Below are 21,503 nucleotides of genomic sequence, written 5' to 3'. Positions count from 1 at the left end.
AGGGAGCAAAGGTCAGAGCCCAGGGTTAAGAGGTCTAATGCCACCAATCTGTGGGTGTATATATGCATACGTGCATCTGAAATAATGGCTGTGTTTCAGGCAGACTTGAATGTCACCTTGCAGTCACCTGCTAGAACTCACAGCGCCTGGATAGGTGTTAAAAATATCAGTTACCTGCTAGAACTCACAGCGCCTGGATAGGTGTTAAAAATATCAGTTACCTGCATCATACAGTGCCTTCAGGAAGTATTCAGACCCCTTGACTTTACAGCCTTATTCTACATTTTATTAAATAGTTTTTTTTCCCTCATCAATCGACACATAAAACCCCATAATGACATAATACCCCATGTGTGTAGATTGCTGACGATTTTTTTCAATTGAATCCATTTTAGAATAAGGCTGTAACGTAACAAAATGTGGAATACTTTCCGAAGGCACTGTCTATAACAATCTGATGCTCCCCTGCGCCATCGATGACCTGGCACCTAACGATTAGTTGATATGTGTTGCACAACTGCAATGTAGTCAGCCTTGAACGCAACGTGTGTGTGTGTATGTGTGTTCCACCCTATCCAGACTCCCCACACCTGGAGCAGCCTGAGGTCTCTCTGCTCCTGCAGACGGTCATCAACATCCTCCTCCCCCCGCGCATCATCAGCACGTCCCGGACCAAGAACTTCATGCTGGACACCTCCCCCGCCCACTGCTCCACCCCGGGGGACCAGGGCAAGGACCTGAGGAGAGAGGGCCTGGCCGAGTCCACCAGTCAGGCTGCATACCTGGGTAGGGATAGACTTATGCAGACTTAGACTATTTAAATGTAGACTTACATGCTGACTAGAGCGGGCGAGCGTGTGCGTCTGCCATCGTGCGCATGTGTTGATTTTGTCCAGCCACACAAGATGTGATCAGGACTCGCATGTTGAAATTTCAAAACAAACTCTGAACCAACTATATTAATTTGGGGACAGGTCGAAAAGCATTAAACATTCATGTCAAATTAGCTAGCTAGCTAGCTTAATCCACAGATAAAAGGGTAAACTGAGTTTGTTTCTAGTAATCTCTCCTCCTTCATTCTTCTTCTTTGGACTTCATATGGCGGTTGGCAACCAACTTTAAGGTGCATTACCACCACCAACAGGACTGGAATGTGGAACTCAGTTCCTCTTTCAATCACCCACGTGCGTATAGTGCCTTCGGAAAGTATTCAGACCCCTTAAATGTTTCCACATTTTGTTACATTACAGCCTTATTCTAAAATTGATCAAATACTTTTCCCCCTCATCAATCTACACACAATAGGGCCTCCCGGGTGGCGCAGTGGTCTAGAGCACTGCATCGCAGTGCTAGCTGCGCCACCAGAGTCTCTGGGTTCGCGCCCAGGCTCTGTCGCAGCCGGCCGCGACCGGGAGGTCCGTGGGGCGACGCACAATTGGCATAGCGTCGTCCGGGTTAGGGAGGGTTTGGCCGGTAGGGATATCCTTGTCTCATCGCGCTCCAGCGACTCCTGTGGCGGGCCGGGCGCAGTGCGCGCTAACCGAGGGGGGCGGGTGCACGGTGTTTCCTCCGACACATTGGTGCAGCTGGCTTCCGGGTTGGAGGCGCGCTGTGTTAAGAAGCAGTGCGCTTTGGTTGGGTTGTGCTTCGGAGGACGCATGGCTTTCGACCTTCGTCTCTCCCGAGCCCGTACGGGAGTTGTAGCGATGAGACAAGATAGTAATTACTAGCGATTGGATACCACGAAAATTGGGGAGAAAAGGGGATAAAATTTTGAATAAATAAATAAATAAAAAATAATAATCTACACACAATAACACATAATGACAAAGCAAAAATAGTTTTTTACGCATTTTTGCTAATTTATTAAAAATAAAAACGGAAATATCACATTTACATAATTATTCTGACCGATTACTCAGTACTTTGTTGAAGCACCTTTTGGTGTAAATAACACCTGTATTTGGGGAGTTTCTCCCAGCCTTCTTTGCAGATCCTCTTAAGCTCTGTCAGGTTGGATGGGGAGTGTTGCTGCACAGCTATTTTCAGGCCTCTCCAAAGATGTACGATCAGGTTCAAGTCCAAACTCTGGCTGGGCCACTCAAGGACATTCAGAGACTCCTGCGTTGTCTTCGCTGTGTGTTTAGGGTCGTTTTCATGTTGGAAGGTGAACCTTCGCCACAGTCTGAGGTCCTGAGCTCTGGAGCAGGTTTTCATCAAGGATCTCTCTGTACTTTGCTCCATTCATCTTTGCCTCCATACTGACTAGTCTCCCACTCTCTGCCGCTGAAAAACATCCCCACAGCATGATGCTGACACCACCAGGCATCCCCGTAGGGATGGTGCCATGATTTCTCCAGACGTGACGCTTGGCATTCAGGCCAAAGAGTTCAATCTTGGTTTCATCAGAACAGAGAATCTTGTTTCTCATGGTCTGAGAGTCTTTAGGTACCTTTTGGCAAACTCCAAGCGGGCTGTCATGTTCCTTTTACTGAGGAGTGGCTTCCGTCTGGCCACTCTACCATAAAGGCCTGATTGGTGGAGTGCTGCAGAGATGCTTGTCCTTCTGGAAGGTTCTCCCATCTCCACAGAGGAACTCTGGAGCTCTGTCAGAGTGATCATCAGGTTCTTGGTCATCTCCCTGACCAAGGCCCTTTTCTCCCAATTGCTCAGTTTGGCCGGAGCGGCCAGCTCTAGGAAGAGTCTTGGTGGTTCCAAACTTCTTCCATTTAAGAATAGTGGAGGACACTGTGTTCTTGGGGACCTTCAATGCTGCATAAACTTTTTGGTAACCTTCCCCAGATCTGTGCCTCGACACAATCCTGTCTCGGAGCTCTACGGACAATTCCTTTGACCTCATGGCTTGGTTTTTGCTCTGACGTGCACTGTCAACTGTGGGACCTTATATAGACAGGTGTGTGCCTTTCCAAATCATGTCCAATCAGTTGAATTTACCACAGGTGGACTCCAATCAAGTTGTAGAAACATCTCAAGGATGATCAATCGAAGCAGGATGCACCTGAGCTCAATTTTGAGTCTCATAGCAAAGGGTCTGAATACTTATGTGAATAAGGTATTTCAGTTTTTTAATTCGCTTTGTTGTTATGGGGTATTGTTTATAGATTGCTGAGAAAAATAAATATTTAATCCATTTTAGAATCAGGCTGTAACATATCAAAATGTGGAACAAGTCAAGGGGTCTGAATACTTTCCGAATGCACTGTATATGCTCCTAAAAACCAATGAGGAGATGGGAGAGGCGGGATTTGTAGCGCGTCGTGCGTCACAAATAGAACAATTTCTATTGTAGTGCCTGGCTACGCAGATGCTCGTTGACGTGCGCAAGCAGTTTGGATGCAATAATTGAATAACGTGTATGTGTACATTTATTTTAGACCAACAGGAGATGTCCAGGGGGTGTACTTTTACATCAAGCTGCCTCACGCTACAGAAACAGGATATAGACTAACGTCCTGTCCAGGGGGTGTACTTGTACATCAAGCTGCCTCACGCTACAGAAACAGGAGATAGACTAGTGTCCTGTCCAGGGGGTGTACTTTTACATCAAGCTGCCTCACGTCCTGTACTTCTACATCAAGCTGCCTCACGCTACAGAAACAGGAGATAGACTAGTGTCCTGTCCAGGGGGTGTACTTTTACATCAAGCTGCCTCACGCTACAGAAACAGGAGATAGACTAGTGTCCTGTCCAGGGGGTGTACTTTTACATCAAGCTGCCTCACGCTACAGAAACAGGAGATAGACTAGTGTCCTGTCCAGGGGGTGTACTTTTACATCAAGCTGCCTCACGCTACAGAAACAGGAGATAGACTAGTGTCCTGTCCAGGGGGTGTACTTCTACATCAAGCTGCCTCACGCTACAGAAACAGGAGATAGACTAGTGTCCTGTCCAGGGGGTGTACTTTTACATCAAGCTGCCTCACGCTACAGAAACAGGAGATAGACTAGTGTCCTGTCCAGGGGGTGTACTTTTACATCAAGCTGCCTCACGCTACAGAAACAGGAGATAGACTAGTGTCCTGTCCAGGGGGTGTACTTTTATATCAAGCTGCCTCACGCTACAGAAACAGGAGATAGACTAGTGTCCTGTCCAGGGGGTGTACTTGTACATCAAGCTGCCTCCTGCTACAGAAACAGGAGATAGACTAGCGTCCTGTCCAGGGGGTGTACTTCTACATAAAGCTGCCTCACGCTACAGAAACAGGAGATAGACTAGTGTCCTGTCCAGAGGGTGTACTTTTACATCAAGCTGCCTCACGCTACAGAAACAGGAGATAGACTAGTGTCCTGTCCAGGGGGTGTACTTTTACATCAAGCTGCCTCACGCTACAGAAACAGGAGATAGACTAGCGTCCTGTCCAGGGGGTGTACTTTTACATCAAGCTGCCTCACGCTACAGAAACAGGAGATAGACTAGTGTCCTGTCCAGGGGGTGTACTTCTACATCAAGCTGCCTCACGCTACAGAAACAGGAGATAGACTAGTGTCCTGTCCAGGGGGTGTACTTTTACATCAAGCTGCCTCACGCTACAGAAACAGGAGATAGACTAGTGTCCTGTCCAGGGGGTGTACTTTTACATCAAGCTGCCTCACGCTACAGAAACAGGAGATAGACTAGTGTCCTGTCCAGGGGGTGTACTTGTACATCAAGCTGCCTCCTGCTACAGAAACAGGCGATAGACTAGCGTCCTGTCCAGGGGGTGTACTTGTACATCAAGCTGCCTCACGCTACAGAAACAGGAGATAGACTAGCGTCCTGTCCAGGGGGTGTACTTTTACATCAAGCTGCCTCACGCTACAGAAAGGAGATAGACTAGTGTCCTGTCCAGGGGGTGTACTTGTACATCAAGCTGCCTCACGCTACAGAAACAGGAGATAGACTAGTGTCCTGTCCAGGGGGTGTACTTGTACATCAAGCTGCCTCACACTACAGAAACAGGAGATAGACTAGCGTCCTGTCCAGGGGGTGTACTTGTACATCAAGCTGCCTCACGCTACAGAAACAGGAGATAGACTAGTGTCCTGTCCAGGAGGTGTACTTTTACATCAAGCTGCCTCACGCTACAGAAACAGGAGATAGGTTGCTGCTCCTATGAGCCGTTCTGGCTCGTACAAACCAAGACTTGTGCCTTGCTATTTAGACAGACTTACATTTAGAACTTTCTGAGGGAACTTTGTTCTGTAGGGTTCTGATTTAGGTTTCAGTGGCAGAGTGGGATGATGAGGTGTTGAATGACAGTGAATGTCTGGTTAAAAGACGTAGGAGCTGATGGTTGTTGATGGAGGTGGTGTTTCTGGCTCTTCCTCTTGTTCTCCCGTTATTTTATCTCTCTCTTTTTCCCTCACCCTCACTTTCTCTGTCTTTCTCTCCTCCCTCTCTCTCCCCCTCCCCTCACTCCCCTCCTCCCTCTCTCTACCCCTCCTCTCCCCTCCTCCCTCTCTCTCCCCCTCCCCTCACTCCTCCTCCCTCTCTTTACCCCTCCTCTCCCCTCCTCCCTCTCTCTCCCCACTCTCTCTACACCCTCCCCCTCTCTCTCCCCACTCTCTCTACACCCTCCCCTCCCCCCACTCCCCCTCTCTCTCTCCCCCTCCCCCCACTCTCTCTCCCCCATCTCTCACCCCACTCTCTCTACCCACTCCCCTCCTCACACTCTCTATCCCCTCCTCTCCCCCCTCTCTATCTCCCCCTCCCCTCCTCCCTCTCTCTATCCCCTCCTCTCCCCTCCTCCCTCTCTCTACCCCCACTCTCTCTCTCCCCTCCCCCCTCTCTCTCTCCCATCTCTCTCTCCCCCTCCCCCTCTCCCCCATCTCTCTCCCCACTCTCTCTACCCCCTCCCCTCCTCCCACTCTCTCCCCCAGCTCTAAAGGTGGTGTTGGTGTGTTTTGAGCGGCAGCTGGGGAACCAGTGGTATCGCCTCAGCCTGCAGGTCAAGGAGATGTCTCTGAGGAAGGTGGGAGGCCTGGCCTTCTGGGACTTCATAGATTTCATAGTGCGTACTCGGATTCCCATCTTCGTCCTGCTGCGCCCCTTTATCCAGTGCAAGGTAGGAACCCTGTATAGTATTATTATACTGTATCCTCCATTCTGTGTAGTATTATTATACTGTATCCTCCATAGTATTATACTGTATCCTCCATTCTGTGCAGTATTATATTGTATCCTCCATTCTGTGTAGTATTATACTGTACCCTCCATTCTGTGTAGTATTATACTGTATCCTCCATTCTGTGTAGTATTATACTGTACCCTCCATTCTGTGTAGTATTATACTGTATCCTCCATTCTGTGTAGTATTATACTGTATCCTCCATTCTGTGTAGTATTATACTGTATCCTCCATGCTGTGTAGTATTATACTGTACCCTCCATTCTGTGTAGTATTATACTGTACCCTCCATTCTGTGTAGTATTATACTGTATCCTCCATTCTGTGTAGTATTATACTGTACCCTCCATTCTGTGTAGTATTATACTGTACCCTCCATTCTGTGTAGTATTATACTGTATCCTCCATTCTGTGTAGTATTATACTGTACCCTCCATTCTGTGTAGTATTATACTGTATCCTCCATTCTGTGTAGTATTATACTGTATCCTCCATTCTGTGTAGTATTATACTGTATCCTCCATTCTGTGTAGTATTATACTGTATCCTCCATTCTGTGTAGTGTTATACTGTATCCTCCATTCTGTGTAGTATTATACTGTATCCTCCATTCTGTATAGTATTATACTGTATCCTCCATTCTGTGTAGTATTATTATACTGTATCCTCCATTCTGTGTAGTATTATTATACTGTATCCTCCATTCTGTGTGGTATTATACTGTATCCTCCATTCTGTATAGTATTATACTGTACCCTCCATTCTGTGTAGTATTATACTGTATCCTCCATTCTGTGTAGTATTATACTGTATCCTCCATTCTGTATAGTATTATACTGTATCCTCCATTCTGTGTAGTATTATTATACTGTATCCTCCATTCTGTGTAGTATTATACTGTACCCTCCATTCTGTGTAGTATTATACTGTATCCTCCATTCTGTGTAGTATTATACTGTATCCTCCATTCTGTATAGTATTATACTGTATCCTCCATTCTGTGTAGTATTATACTGTATCCTCCATTCTACTACCCTGTATAGTATTATACTGTACCCTCCATTCTACTACCCTGTATAGTATTATACTGTACCCTCCATTCTGTATAGTATTATACTGTATCCTCCATTCTGTATAGTATTATACTGTACCCTCCATTCTACTACCATGTATAGTATTATACTGTACCCTCCATTCTGTATAGTATTATACTGTACCCTCCATTCTGTATAGTATTATACTGTACCCTCCATTCTGTATAGTATTATACTGTACCCTCCATTCTACTACCCTGTGTAGTATTATACTGTATCCTCCATTCTGTATAGTATTATACTGTACCCTCCATTCTACTACCCTGTATAGTATTATACTGTACCCTCCATTCTACTACCATGTATAGTATTATACTGTACCCTCCATTCTGTATAGTATTATACTGTACCCTCCATTCTACTACCCTGTATATATTATACTGTATCCTCCATTCTGTGTAGTATTATACTGTACCCTCCATTCTACTACCCTGTATAGTATTATACTGTACCCTCCATTCTGTATAGTATTATACTGTACCCTCCATTCTACTACCCTGTATAGTATTATACTGTACCCTCCATTCTGTATAGTATTATACTGTACCCTCCATTCTACTACCCTGTGTAGTATTATACTGTACCCTCCATTCTGTATAGTATTATACTGTACCCTCCATTCTACTACCCTGTATAGTATTATACTGTACCCTCCATTCTGTATAGTATTATACTGTACCCTCCATTCTACTACCATGTATAGTATTATACTGTACCCTCCATTCTGTATAGTATTATACTGTACCCTCCATTCTACTACCCTGTATAGTATTATACTGTACCCTCCATTCTACTACCCTGTGTAGTATTATACTGTACCCTCCATTCTGTATAGTATTATACTGTACCCTCCATTCTACTACCATGTATAGTATTATACTGTACCCTCCATTCTGTATAGTATTATACTGTATCCTCCATTCTGTGTAGTATTATACTGTACCCTCCATTCTGTGTAGTATTATACTGTACCCTCCATTCTGTGTAGTATTATACTGTATCCTCCATTCTGTGTAGTATTATACTGTATCCTCCATTCTGTGTAGTATTATACTGTATCCTCCATTCTGTGTAGTATTATACTGTATCCTCCATTCTGTGTAGTATTATACTGTATCCTCCATTCTGTGTAGTATTATACTGTATCCTCCATTCTGTGTAGTGTTATACTGTATCCTCCATTCTGTGTAGTGTTATACTGTATCCTCCATTCTGTATAGTATTATACTGTATCCTCCATTCTGTGTAGTATTATTATACTGTATCCTCCATTCTGTGTAGTATTATTATACTGTATCCTCCATTCTGTGTGGTATTATACTGTATCCTCCATTCTGTATAGTATTATACTGTACCCTCCATTCTGTGTAGTATTATACTGTATCCTCCATTCTGTGTAGTATTATACTGTATCCTCCATTCTGTGTAGTATTATTATACTGTATCCTCCATTCTGTGTAGTATTATTATACTGTATCCTCCATTCTGTGTAGTATTATACTGTACCCTCCATTCTACTACCCTGTGTAGTATTATACTGTACCCTCCATTCTGTATAGTATTATACTGTATCCTCCATTCTACTACCCTGTATAGTATTATACTGTATACTGACTCTTCTCCAGGTTAATCTTTCTGTAGGTGATGGCTTTGTTATGGAAGGTTTGGGATGGGAATCGCTTCCTTTTAGGTGGTTGTAGAATTTAACGGCTCTTTTCTGGATTTTGATAATTAGCCTAATTCTGCTCTGCATACATTATTTGGTTTTCTACGTTGTACACAGAGGATATTTTTGCAGAATTCTGCATGCAGAGTCTCAATTTGGTGTTTGACCCATTTTGTGAATTCTTGGTTGGTGAGCGGACACCAGACCTCACAACCATGAAGGGCAATGGGTTCTATAACTGATTCAAGTATTTTTAGCCAGATCCTAATTGGTATGTTGAATTGTATGTTCCTTTTGATGGCATAGAATGCCCTTTTTGCCTTGTCTCTCTCTTTTCGTGCTCTCTTCTCCCGTTCCCTTCATCTCCTTCCTCTTTCACCCCTCCCGTTCCCTTCATCTCCTTCCTCTTTCACCCCTCCCAGCTCCTGACCCAGCCAGCTGACTCCCAGGAGGAGATCACGGCCCGCCACCACATCGCTGACCAGCTGGAGCGCCGTTTCATCCCCCGCCCCCTCTGCAAGAGCTCCCTGTTCGCAGAGTTCAACAACGAGCTGAAGATCCTCAAGGAGGCCGTGCACAGTGGCTCTGGTTGGTGACCCACTGATTAGTATACTAGTTATTAGTAGAGTAGCCGTTAGTATACTACTTTATAGTGCACTACCCATTAGTACACTACCCATTAGTACACTACACATTAGTACACTACCCATTAGTGGACTACCCGTAGTGGACTACACATTAGTACACTACACATTAGTACACTACCCATTAGTGGACTACCCATTAGTACACTACCCATTAGTGGACTACACATTAGTGGACTACCCATTAGTGGACTACCCATTAGTGGACTACACATTAGTACACTACCCATTAGTACACTACCCATTAGTACACTACCCATTAGTACACTACCCATTAGTACACTACCCATTAGTGGACTACCCATTAGTGGACTACCCATTAGTGGACTACCCATTAGTAAACTACCCGTTAGTGGACTACCCATTAGTGGACTACCCGTTAGTGGACTACACATTAGTAAACTACCCATTAGTGGACTACCCATTAGTACACTACCCATTAGTACACTACCCATTAGTGGACTACCCATTAGTGGACTACCCATTAGTAAACTACCCGTTAGTGGACTACCCATTAGTGGACTACCCGTTAGTGGACTACACATTAGTAAACTACCCGTTAGTGGACTACACATTAGTGGACTACCCGTTAGTGGACTACCCATTAGTGGACTACCCATTAGTGGGCTACCCATTAGTACACTACCCATTAGTACACTACCCGTTAGTGGACTACACATTAGTGGACTACCCATTAGTACACTACCCATTAGTACACTACCCATTAGTAAACTACCCGTTAGTGGACTACACATTAGTAAACTACCCGTTAGTGGACTACACATTAGTGGACTACCCGTTAGTGGACTACCCATTAGTGGACTACACATTAGTGGACTACCCATTAGTAAACTACCCGTTAGTGGACTACACCCATTAGTGGACTACACCCATTAGTAAACTACCCATTAGTACACTACCCATTTGTAAACTACCCGTTAGTGGACTACACATTAGTACACTACCCATTAGTAAACTACCCGTTAGTGGATTACCCATTAGTGGACTACCCATTAGTGGACTACACCCATTAGTACACTACCCATTAGTACACTACCCATTAGTAAACTACCCGTTAGTGGACTACACATTAGTACACTACCCATTAGTGCACTACCCATTAGTAAACTACCCGTTAGTGGACTACCCATTAGTGGACTACCCGTTAGTGGACTACCCATTAGTGGACTACCCATTAGTGGACTACCCATTAGTGGACTACACATTAGTGGACTACCCATTAGTACACTACCCATTAGTGTACTACCCATTAGGACACTACCCATTAGTCCACAACCCATTAGTGGACTACCAATTAGTACACTACCCATTAGTGGACTACCCGTTAGTGGACTACACCCATTAGTACACTACTCATTAGTGGACTACCCATTAGTGGACTACCCATTAGTACACTACCCATTAGTACACTACACATTAGTACACTACCCATTAGTACACTACCCATTAGTACACTACCCATTAGTGGACTACCCATTAGTGGACTACCCATTAGTACACTACCCATTAGTACACTACCCATTAGTACATTACCCATTAGTACACTACCCATTAGTACACTACCCGTTAGTGGACTACACCCATTAGTGTACTACCCATTAGTGGACTACCCATTAGTACACTACCCATTAGTGGACTACCCATTAGTACACTACCCATTAGTGGACTACCCATTAGTACACTACCCATTAGTACACTACCCATTAGTACACTACCCATTAGTCCACAACCCATTAGTCTACTACCCGTTAGTGTACTACCCGTTAGTGCACTACCCATTAGTGCACTACCCATTAGTGCACTACCCATTAGTACACTACCCGTAAGTTCACCACCCGTTACTGCACTACCCGTCAGTACGCTGCACGTTAGTACGCTGCATGTTAGTCCACTACCCGTTAGTGCACTACCCATTAGTGCACTACCCATTAGCGCACTACCCATTAGGACACTACCCGTAAGTTCACCACCCGTTACTGCACTACCCGTCAGTACGCTGCACGTTAGTACGCTGCATGTTAGTCCACTACCCATTAGTGCACTACCCATTAGTCTACTACCCATTAGTGGACTACCCATTAGCACACTACTGATTAGTCCACTACCCATTAGTGGACAACCCATTAGTACACTACTCATTAGTGGACAACCCATTAGTACACTACTCATTAGTGGACAACCCATTAGTACACTACTCATTAGCACATTACCCATTGGCGCACTACCCATTAGTGCACTACCCGTTAGTGGACGACCCATTAGCATACTACCCGAATGCCATGTTAACCTTTCGTTATTAAATGACAGGTTATGATAAGAGATGTGTCTGTTCATGCCCCCTCCTGCCCACAGCGTACCAGGGCAAGACGTCCATCAGTACAGTGGGCACGTCCACCTCTGCCTACCGCCTGTCGCTGGCCACCATGTCCCGGTCCAACACGGGCACGGGCACGGTGTGGGAGCAGGAGAGCCAGCCGTCACGCCAGCCCTCTCAGGACACGCTGAGCCGCACCGACGAGGATGACGAACAGGAGCAGGAAGAGAGTCAGACACCACTCCTACTACTATCACTACCACTATCACTCTGTCACTGAGTCAGACACTCCTCCTACCTACTACTACTATCACTCTATCACTGAGTCAGACACCTCTCCTACCTGCTACTACTATCACTCTGTCACTGAGTCAGACACCCCTCCTACCTGCTACTACTATCACTCTGTCACTGAGTCAGACACCCCTCCTACCTACTACTACTATCACTACCACTATCACTCTGTCACTGAGTCAGACACCCCTCCTACCTACTACTACTATCACTACCACTATCACTCTGTCACTGAGTCAGACACCCCTCCTACTACTATCACTACTACTATCACTCTGTCACTGAGTCAGACACCCCTCCTACTACTATCACTACTACTATCACTCTATCACTGAGTCAGACACCTCTCCTACTACCATCACTACTACTATCACTCTATCACTGAGTCAGACACCCCTCCTACTACTATCACTACTACTATTACTCTGTCACTGAGTCAGACACCTCTCCTAATACTATCACTACTACTATCACTCTATCACTGAGTCAGACACCCCTCCTACTACTATCACTACTACTATCACTCTGTCACTGAGTCAGACACCCCTCCTACTACTATCACTCTGTCACTGAGTCAGACACCTCTCCTAATACTATCACTACTACTATCACTCTATCACTGAGTCAGACACCCCTCCTACTACTATCACTACTACTATCACTCTATCACTGAGTCAGACACCTCTCCTACTACTATCACTACTACTATCACTCTATCACTGAGTCAGACACCCCTCCTACTACTATCACTACTACTATTACTCTGTCACTGAGTCAGACACCTCTCCTACTACTATCACTACTACTATCACTCTATCACTGAGTCAGACACCCCTCCTACTACTATCACTACTACTATCACTCTATCACTGAGTCAGACACCTCTCCTACTACTATCACTACTACTATCACTCTGTCACTGAGTCAGACACCCCTCCTACTACTATCACTACTACTATTACTCTGTCACTGAGTCAGACACCCCTCCTACTACTATCACTACTACTATCACTCTGTCACTGAGTCAGACACCTCTCCTACTACTATCACTACAACTATTACTCTGTCACTGAGTCAGACACCTCTCCTACTACTATCACTACTACTATCACTATGTCACTGAGTCAGACACCTCTCCTACTACTATCACTACTACTATCACTCTATCACTGAGTCAGACACCCCTCCTACTACTATCACTACTACTATCACTCTATCACTGAGTCAGACACCCCTCCTACCTACTACTACTATCACTCTATCACTGAGTCAGACACCCCTCCTACCAACTACGAATATTCCAATTTCCACTAGCATACCACATGCCTAATACATTGGTTCATTGTAAATGCTAGTGTAGATATTGGATGTTTAATTGAGTACAGGTTTCAAACCAAAGTACTATACCTGTCAATCCCAGCGGTCAAAAGAGAATGATGACTTCCTTGTTGTTGGACATGTTATATGTTTTGAGATTTTTTAAAGGTCCAATGCAACTGACAATTAGCTGTTATTGGCAGAGAGGTTTGGAGCTCTCTGTTTTATTGGTCTATTAACTAATTTCCCGCATGGTGATGTCACCATGGAAGGCCAAAACTCCAACCCACCAAAACAGGCTGAAATTTCAAGTGGTCTTTTCAAACAGCACTTACACTAAAAGGGCATTATCATAACTTTCACAAGATTATTCCAACCTCAGTGTTGAAATATATACTGACAAAAATATAAATGCAACATACAACAATTTCAAAGATTTTACGGAGTTACAGTTCATATAAGGAAATCAGTCAATTGAAATAAATGAATTAGGCCCTAATCTATGGATTTCACATGACTGGGCAGGGGCGCAGCCCTGGTTTGGCCTGGGAGAGCATAGGCCCTCCCAGGCCCACCCACTGGGGAGCCAGGACCAGCCAATCGGAGAGTTACTGCCAAATTCTCTAAAACGACGTTGGATGCGGCTTATGGTAGAGAAATGAACATTCAATTATCTGGCAACGGCTCTGGTGGACATTCCTGCAGTTTGCAGTGACAAAACTGTGACAAAAACTGTGACAAAACTGCACATTTTAGAGTGGCCTTTTATTGTCTCCAGCACAAGGTGCACCTGTGTAATGATCATGCTGTTTAATCAGCTTCCTGATATGCCACACATGTCAGGTGGATGGATTATCTTGGCAAAGGAGAAATGCTCACTAACAGGGATGTAAACAAATTTGAGAGAAATAAGCTTTTTATGCGTATGGAACATTTCTGGGATCTTTTATTTCAGCACATGAAACATGGGACCAACACTTTACATGTTGCGTTTATATTTTAGTTCAGTGCACTGGGCCTTTAATGAATTGTATCTCTGTTTTCATATTGTCTGTTTTCCTCTCCCTCTCTTTCTCTCTTTCTCCCCCTCTTTCACTATCTGAATGGTGTCTGGTTTGGCATGTTTGGGTTTGCCTGCATGTAATTTTCAACCCCCACTCCCCCCACCCTACACTGGTCTTTTGATCGCCCCCTTTCCTCCCTCTCTCTCTGTCCCTACCTCCTTTCCTCTCCCTCTCTCTCTGTCCCTACCTCCTTCCTCCCTCTCTCTCTGTCCCTACCTCCTTTCCCCCTCTATATCTGTCCCTATCTCCCTCTCTCTGTCCCTACCTCCTTTCCCCCTCTATATCTGTCCCTATCTCCCTCTCTCTGTCCCTACCTCCTTTCCTCCCTCTATATCTGTCCCTATCTCCCTCTCTCTGTCCCTACCTCCTTTCCTCCCTCTATATCTGTCCCTATCTCCCTCTCTCTCTGTCCCTACCACCTTTCCTCCCTCTCTCTCTGTCCCTATCTCCTCTCTCTCTGTTCCTATGTCCTCTCTCTCTGTCCCTACCACCTTTCCTCCCTCTCTCTCTGTCCCTACCTCCTTTCCTCCATCTCTCTCTCTCTCTCTCTCTCTCTCTCTCTCTCTCTCTCTCTCTCTCTCTCTCTCTCTCTCTCTCTCTCTCTCTCTCTCTCTCTGTCCCTACCTCCCCTACCTCTGTCTCTCCCTCCCCTCCTCTCTCTCCTATAGATGACTCTATCAGTATTCCCAGTGTGGTGAGTGAACATGAGGTGTTCCTGCCCAGGCTCATCACCCAGCGACGCTTCTCAAGTCACGCCACGGGCAGCGCCCAGCCTGAACCCAGCACCCGCAGCACCATGCTGCCCAGCCACAGGTAACACACACACGTACACACGTACACACAACCCTACACACACACACCCACACACACCCCCACACACCCACACACACACACACACACACACACACACAACCCTACACACACACACACACAACCCTTTTGGCTTGGATTACACTATGACTGTCCACACATCACCTCACTCTTCAACACTGGATTACACTATGACTGTCCACACTTCACCTCACTCCTCAACACTGGATTACACTATGACTGTCCACACATCACCTCACTCCTCAACACTGGATTACACTATGACTGTCCACAAATCACCTCACTCCTCAACACTGGATTACACTATGACTGTCCACAAATCACCTCACTCCTCAACACTGGATTACACTATGACTGTCCACAAATCACCTCACTCCTCAACACTGGATTACACTATGACTGTCAACACATCACCTCACTCCTCAACACTGGATTACACTATGACTGTCAACACATCACCTCACTCCTCAACACTGGATTACACTATGACTGTCCACAAATCACCTCACTCCTCAACACTGGATTACACTATGACTGTCCACACATCACCTCACTCCTCAACACTGGATTACACTATGACTGTCCACACATCACCTCACTCCTCAACACTGGATTACACTATGACTGTCAACACATCACCTTACTCCTCAACACTGGATTATACTATGACTGTCAACACATCACCTCACTCCTCAACACTGGATTACACTATGACTGTCCACACATCACCTCACTCCTCAACACTGGATTACACTATGACTGTCCACACATCACCTCACTCCTCAACACTGGATTACACTATGACTGTCCACACATCACCTCACTCCTCAACACTTGATTACACTATGACTGTCCACAAATCACCTCACTCCTCAACACTGGATTACACTATGACTGTCAACACATCACCTCACTCCTCAACACTGGATTACACTATGACTGTCCACACATCACCTCACTCCTCAACACTGGATTACACTATGACTGTCCACACATCACCTCACTCCTCAACACTGGATTACACTATGACTGTCCACACATCACCTCACTCCTCAACACTGGATTACACTATGACTGTCCACACATCACCTCACTCCTCAACAGTGGATTACACTATGACTGTCCACACATCACCTCACTCCTCAACACTGGATTCCACTATGACTGTCCACACATCACCTCACTCCTCAACACTGGATTACACTATGACTGTCCACACATCACCTCACTCCTCAACACTGGATTACACTATGACTGTCCACACATCACCTCACTCCTCAACACTGGATTACACTATGACTGTCAACACATCACCTCACTCCTCAACACTGGATTACACTATGACTGTCCACACATCACCTCACTCCTCAACACTGGATTACACTATGACTGTCAACACATCACCTCACTCCTCAACACTGGATTACACTAGGACTGTCCACACATCACCTCACTCCTCAACACTGGATTACACTAGGACTGTCAACACATCACCTCACTCCTCAACACTGGATTACACTATGACTGTCCACACATCACCTCACTCCTCAACACTGGATTACACTATGACTGTCCACACATCACCTCACTCCTCAACACTGGATTACACTATGACTGTCAACACATCACCTCACTCCTCAACACTGGATTACACTATGACTGTCCACACATCACCTCACTCCTCAACACTGGATTACACTATGACTGTCAACACATCACCTCACTCCTCAACACTGGATTACACTATGACTGTCCACACATCACCTCACTCCTCAACACTGGATTACACTATGACTGTCCACACATCACCTCACTCCTCAACACTGGATTACACTATGACTGTCAACACATCACCTCACTCCTCAACACTGGATTACACTATGACTGTCCACACATCACCTCACTCCTCAACACTGGATTACACTATGACTGTCCACACATCACCTCACTCCTCAACACTGGATTACACTATGACTGTCCACACATCACCTCACTCCTCAACACTGGATTACACTATGACTGTCCACACATCACCTCACTCCTCAACACTGGATTACACTATGACTGTCCACACATCACCTCACTCCTCAACACTGGATTACACTATGACTGTCAACACATCACCTCACTCCTCAACACTGGATTACACTATGACTGTCCACACATCACCTCACTCCTCAACACTGGATTACACTATGACTGTCCACAAATCACCTCACTCCTCAACACTGGATTACACTATGACTGTCAACACATCACCTCACTCCTCAACACTGGATTACACTATGACTGTCAACACATCACCTTACTCCTCAACACTGGATTATACTATGACTGTCAACACATCACCTCACTCCTCAACACTGGATTACACTATGACTGTCCACACATCACCTCACTCCTCAACACTGGATTACACTATGACTGTCAACACATCAACTCACTCCTCAATACTGGATTACACTATGACTGTCCACACATCACCTCACTCCTCAACACTGGATTACACTATGACTGTCCACACATCACCTCACTCCTCAACACTGGATTACACTATGACTGTCCACACATCACCTCACTCCTCAACACTGGATTACACTATGACTGTCAACACATCACCTCACTCCTCAACACTGGATTACACTATGACTGTCAACACATCACCTCACTCCTCAACACTGGATTACACTATGCCTGTCAACACATCACCTCACTCCTCAACACTGGATTACACTATGACTGTCCACACATCACCTCACTCCTCAACACTGGATTACACTATGACTGTCCACACATCACCTCACTCCTCAACACTGGATTACACTATGACTGTCCACACATCACCTCACTCCTCAACACTGGATTACACTATGACTGTCAACACATCACCTCACTCCTCAATACTGGATTACACTATGACTGTCAACACATCACCTCACTCCTCAATACTGGATTACACTATGACTGTCCACACATCATCTCACTCCTCAACACTGGATTACACTATGACTGTCAACACATCACCTCACTCCTCAACACTGGATTACATTATGACTGTCAACACATCACCTCACTCCTCAACACTGGATTACACTATGACTGTCAACACATCACCTCACTCCTCAACACTGGATTACATTATGACTGTCCACACGTCACCTCACTCCTCAACACTGGATTACACTATGACTGTCCACACGTCACCACGTCCAGTACATGTAAAACACTGTCACTTCAGAAGACATAATCACAATCATACTATTTGTGTTGTTTCAAGCTATTTATTTCTGTTTATTTGTGTACCCTTTTCTGGAGAACAGCATGCTAGATGAACAGACAGGAAGTGAGGAGTGCTACAAGTCATAGTAGTTTTAGCAGAGAGATTGGCTGTGTTATTATCTATGCATAGTCCCTTTAATAACTCTACATGTACATATTACCTCAATTACCTTGCCTAACCGGTGCCCCCGCACATTGACTCTGTACCGGTACCCCCTGTATATAGCCTCGCTATTGTTATTTTTTAATATTTGTTACTTTTATTCCGTACTTTTTATTAGGTATTTTTCTTAAAACTGCATTGTTGGTTAAGGGCTTTTAAGTAAGCATTTCACAGTAAGGTCTACAACTGTTGTATTCAACGCATGTGACAAATAAAATTTGATTTTGTTTGAATAAAACACACCCTTCCTGCCAAGGATTTCTTCAAGTAAGGGAGGATGGATGCGTATTTAGAGTATTCAAGCAGGGCCCTAGATCAATGGAAAGTTCCTGACAAGCTGATCCAGCTACCGTGCTATAGGAGACCCATCCGAGGAGGGGCCTTGGACATTGGGCAGCATGCTCTCCTCTCTCCTTAAACCCCTTTTCCCCTTCCTGCCCCCTCCTCTGCAGTGAACCCAATGTGCTAGATGAGTCTCAAGGACTGGAAGAGGGTAACCTGTCTAGGTACAGTGTCACGTCACAGCCCCCCTGTGTGTTGCGTCTCTCTGCGTCTCTCTGTGTGCAGTTTGGGGGAGGCTCGGCCAGTCGGACGGCCTCCTCTGACTTCTTCGTTTTCCTCACTCATTATCTCATCCAATCAAAACCGCCGTTGGTCTATCACCCTTCCTCTTCGTATAGGTCTAATGTAACGTAGTCTCTTGTTCCCCCTCGTAGCTACCACACTGATCCACCCACCCATCTCAAGTCATCCGCTGTTGCCTCTTTAACCCTTTAAGTCCCTGGGCGGTGTGAGGACGCTGGGGAGCCAGTGGTAATGTGTCTCAGCAAGCTCAGTCCATCGGTGCCATCATGGTCTTCATACTGTTTCAGGCTTTTCACTGTTCAAATTGGACGTCCTCTCCAGGATACCAATCTGTGGGGCATGGGGTACTGGAGTGGCAATCGATCAATGAAATGATTGCATTTATCTTATCAAGAAGTCTAACGTTACCAGATAGGTTCATGTACTGGTACATGTACTAGTTCAGTGCACTGGTAATATGGTAAGAGCTGTCTACATAAGAACACAGATCACTCCAGACCTCATAACCCCCTTTGTGTTTTGGTGTATTCTGGTGCTGTGATTGGGTGTCCTTGATTGGTGGGTGTGTCGGTGTGGTGTGCAGTGGAGTGATTGGGGAGAGATGGGAAGAATGGAAGGAGCAGTGGACAGACACACGTCCTCTTGACTCTCCTATGTGTCTCAGTGAAAGAGAGTGTTCATTAGGAGAAGCACTACCTCTGTGTTGTACTGATTGGTTTTGTCTGTCTGTCTCTGCATGTCTATCTGTCTGTCTCTGTGTCTCTGCATGTCTGTCTCTTTGTCTGTCTGTCTCGCTGTCTCTGCATGTCTGCATGTCTGTCTGTCTGTCTCTGTGTCTCTCTGTCTGTCTCTCTGTCTGTCTGTCTGGTTGGGTTGTGTAGGGTGGCCAGTGTGCAGAGTGAACCAGGACAGCAGAACCTCTTAAACCAACCTCCGCTGGGACGCAATAGAGGACTGAGACAGGTGAGAGTAGTCTTAAAGGTGGAACTTAGAATTTTTAAATAAATAGCTCCTTTTAAGTTTATTGAGAAAATATTTGTTTTTTAAATGCATTGTTCTCAATTATTGAATTGGAATTTCAGTTTACTACCCGAATTGACTGACTTCAATTAACCCTGGTTTATACGTTTTTTCCAAGAGGTGTGTGTGGCGGGGTGTGGCTGAAGCAATGAGTGACGTATTTAAAGGGCAGCAGTGCATTTTGAACACACAACCCCTCCCCGTTTCCCAGGTCGTTCAGTACAGCACCGTTTCCCTTTCATTGAATGTTCCACTACATTTTTTGCATACTGAACGCAGCCCTGGTCTTGTCACATGGTCAGGGAAAACGATGTCCCTAATTGTGGATAATGATGAAGAGGCTATCCTCATTGACATTCACAGTGGAAATGATATGTGGATTGGGTTAATTGATATTTCAATGCAGTTGCGACGCCCCCTGCTGTCTCTTCCGAAGAGTGAGGCGCGAGGACCAGGTCGCTCTGGAGCCCGACTCTCCACCACCCGCAGGAGCATCCAGCCCAAGAACAGACCTCTGGGTAACTGTGTGTGTGTCAGTTGTGTGTGTGTCTGTTGTGTGTGTGTGTGTCTGTTGTGTGAGAGAGATTGTGTAACTATAGCAACCTTGCCCTACACTTCAGATCAAGCACACTGCAGTTCACATTCAGACCTTGTGATATTAACTATTAATACTCAGTATTTGCTCATGAACGTATCTCTGATAATCTGACTCCTCCAATTGTGTTGACTTGAACTGACATGTACCGATCCTCCTCATTCACAACCGTTGTCTCTGTTCCAATGTGTCTTTATCCCCTGTCACCTCCGACCCCAATAACTGACTCTGTTCATTCTGTGTTCTGTTTATGCCTTTGTTTCGATTCGAAATAAAGAAACTTTATTGGACTGCGAAGGTGAGACACCTATACTCCCCCCTCTCCTCTTGCAACGTAACAACGCCCTCTCTCTGAAACCTCTCACCTGATACGTTGCTCTGCATGTCTGTCTTGCATCCCCCCTCGCTCCCGCTCCCGCCCCCTCCACTCTTCTCCCTCGCCCCTGGTAGTGTGTCCGCTAGTCCCCAAGGTGGCGCTGTGATGGACTG

The 21,503-nt window shown here is 45.4% G+C and overlaps 1 protein-coding gene across 13 annotated transcripts in view; it reads left to right on the top strand.

The window, feature by feature from the left end:
* Window positions 1–21,503, top strand: part of LOC139532643 (protein unc-80 homolog) — a 106,500-nt gene that overhangs the window by 78,177 nt on the left and 6,820 nt on the right. For 10 of the 13 annotated variants that reach the window (XM_071330531.1, XM_071330528.1, XM_071330527.1 and 7 more), the window contains 10 exons: window positions 1–11; window positions 580–786; window positions 5,880–6,064; window positions 9,310–9,475; window positions 11,905–12,096; window positions 15,210–15,354; window positions 19,267–19,320; window positions 20,281–20,362; window positions 20,826–20,937; window positions 21,292–21,312. The exon at window positions 1–11 is cut by the window's left edge and continues 113 nt beyond it. In XM_071330531.1, the coding sequence (XP_071186632.1) occupies window positions 1–11; window positions 580–786; window positions 5,880–6,064; window positions 9,310–9,475; window positions 11,905–12,096; window positions 15,210–15,354; window positions 19,267–19,320; window positions 20,281–20,362; window positions 20,826–20,937; window positions 21,292–21,312 (1,175 nt within the window). The remainder of the gene's footprint in view (window positions 12–579; window positions 787–5,879; window positions 6,065–9,309; window positions 9,476–11,904; window positions 12,097–15,209; window positions 15,355–19,266; window positions 19,321–20,280; window positions 20,363–20,825; window positions 20,938–21,291; window positions 21,313–21,503) is intronic. The other 3 variants (XM_071330529.1, XM_071330534.1, XM_071330523.1) reach the window with 2 other exon arrangements.

The sequence above is a fragment of the Salvelinus alpinus genome, chromosome 10, assembly GCF_045679555.1.
Source record: "Salvelinus alpinus chromosome 10, SLU_Salpinus.1, whole genome shotgun sequence".
Taxonomy (NCBI): Eukaryota; Metazoa; Chordata; class Actinopteri; order Salmoniformes; family Salmonidae; genus Salvelinus; species Salvelinus alpinus.
The sequence above is the reverse complement of the archived record's forward strand: the minus strand, read 5'-3'. Positions and strand labels throughout refer to the sequence as shown.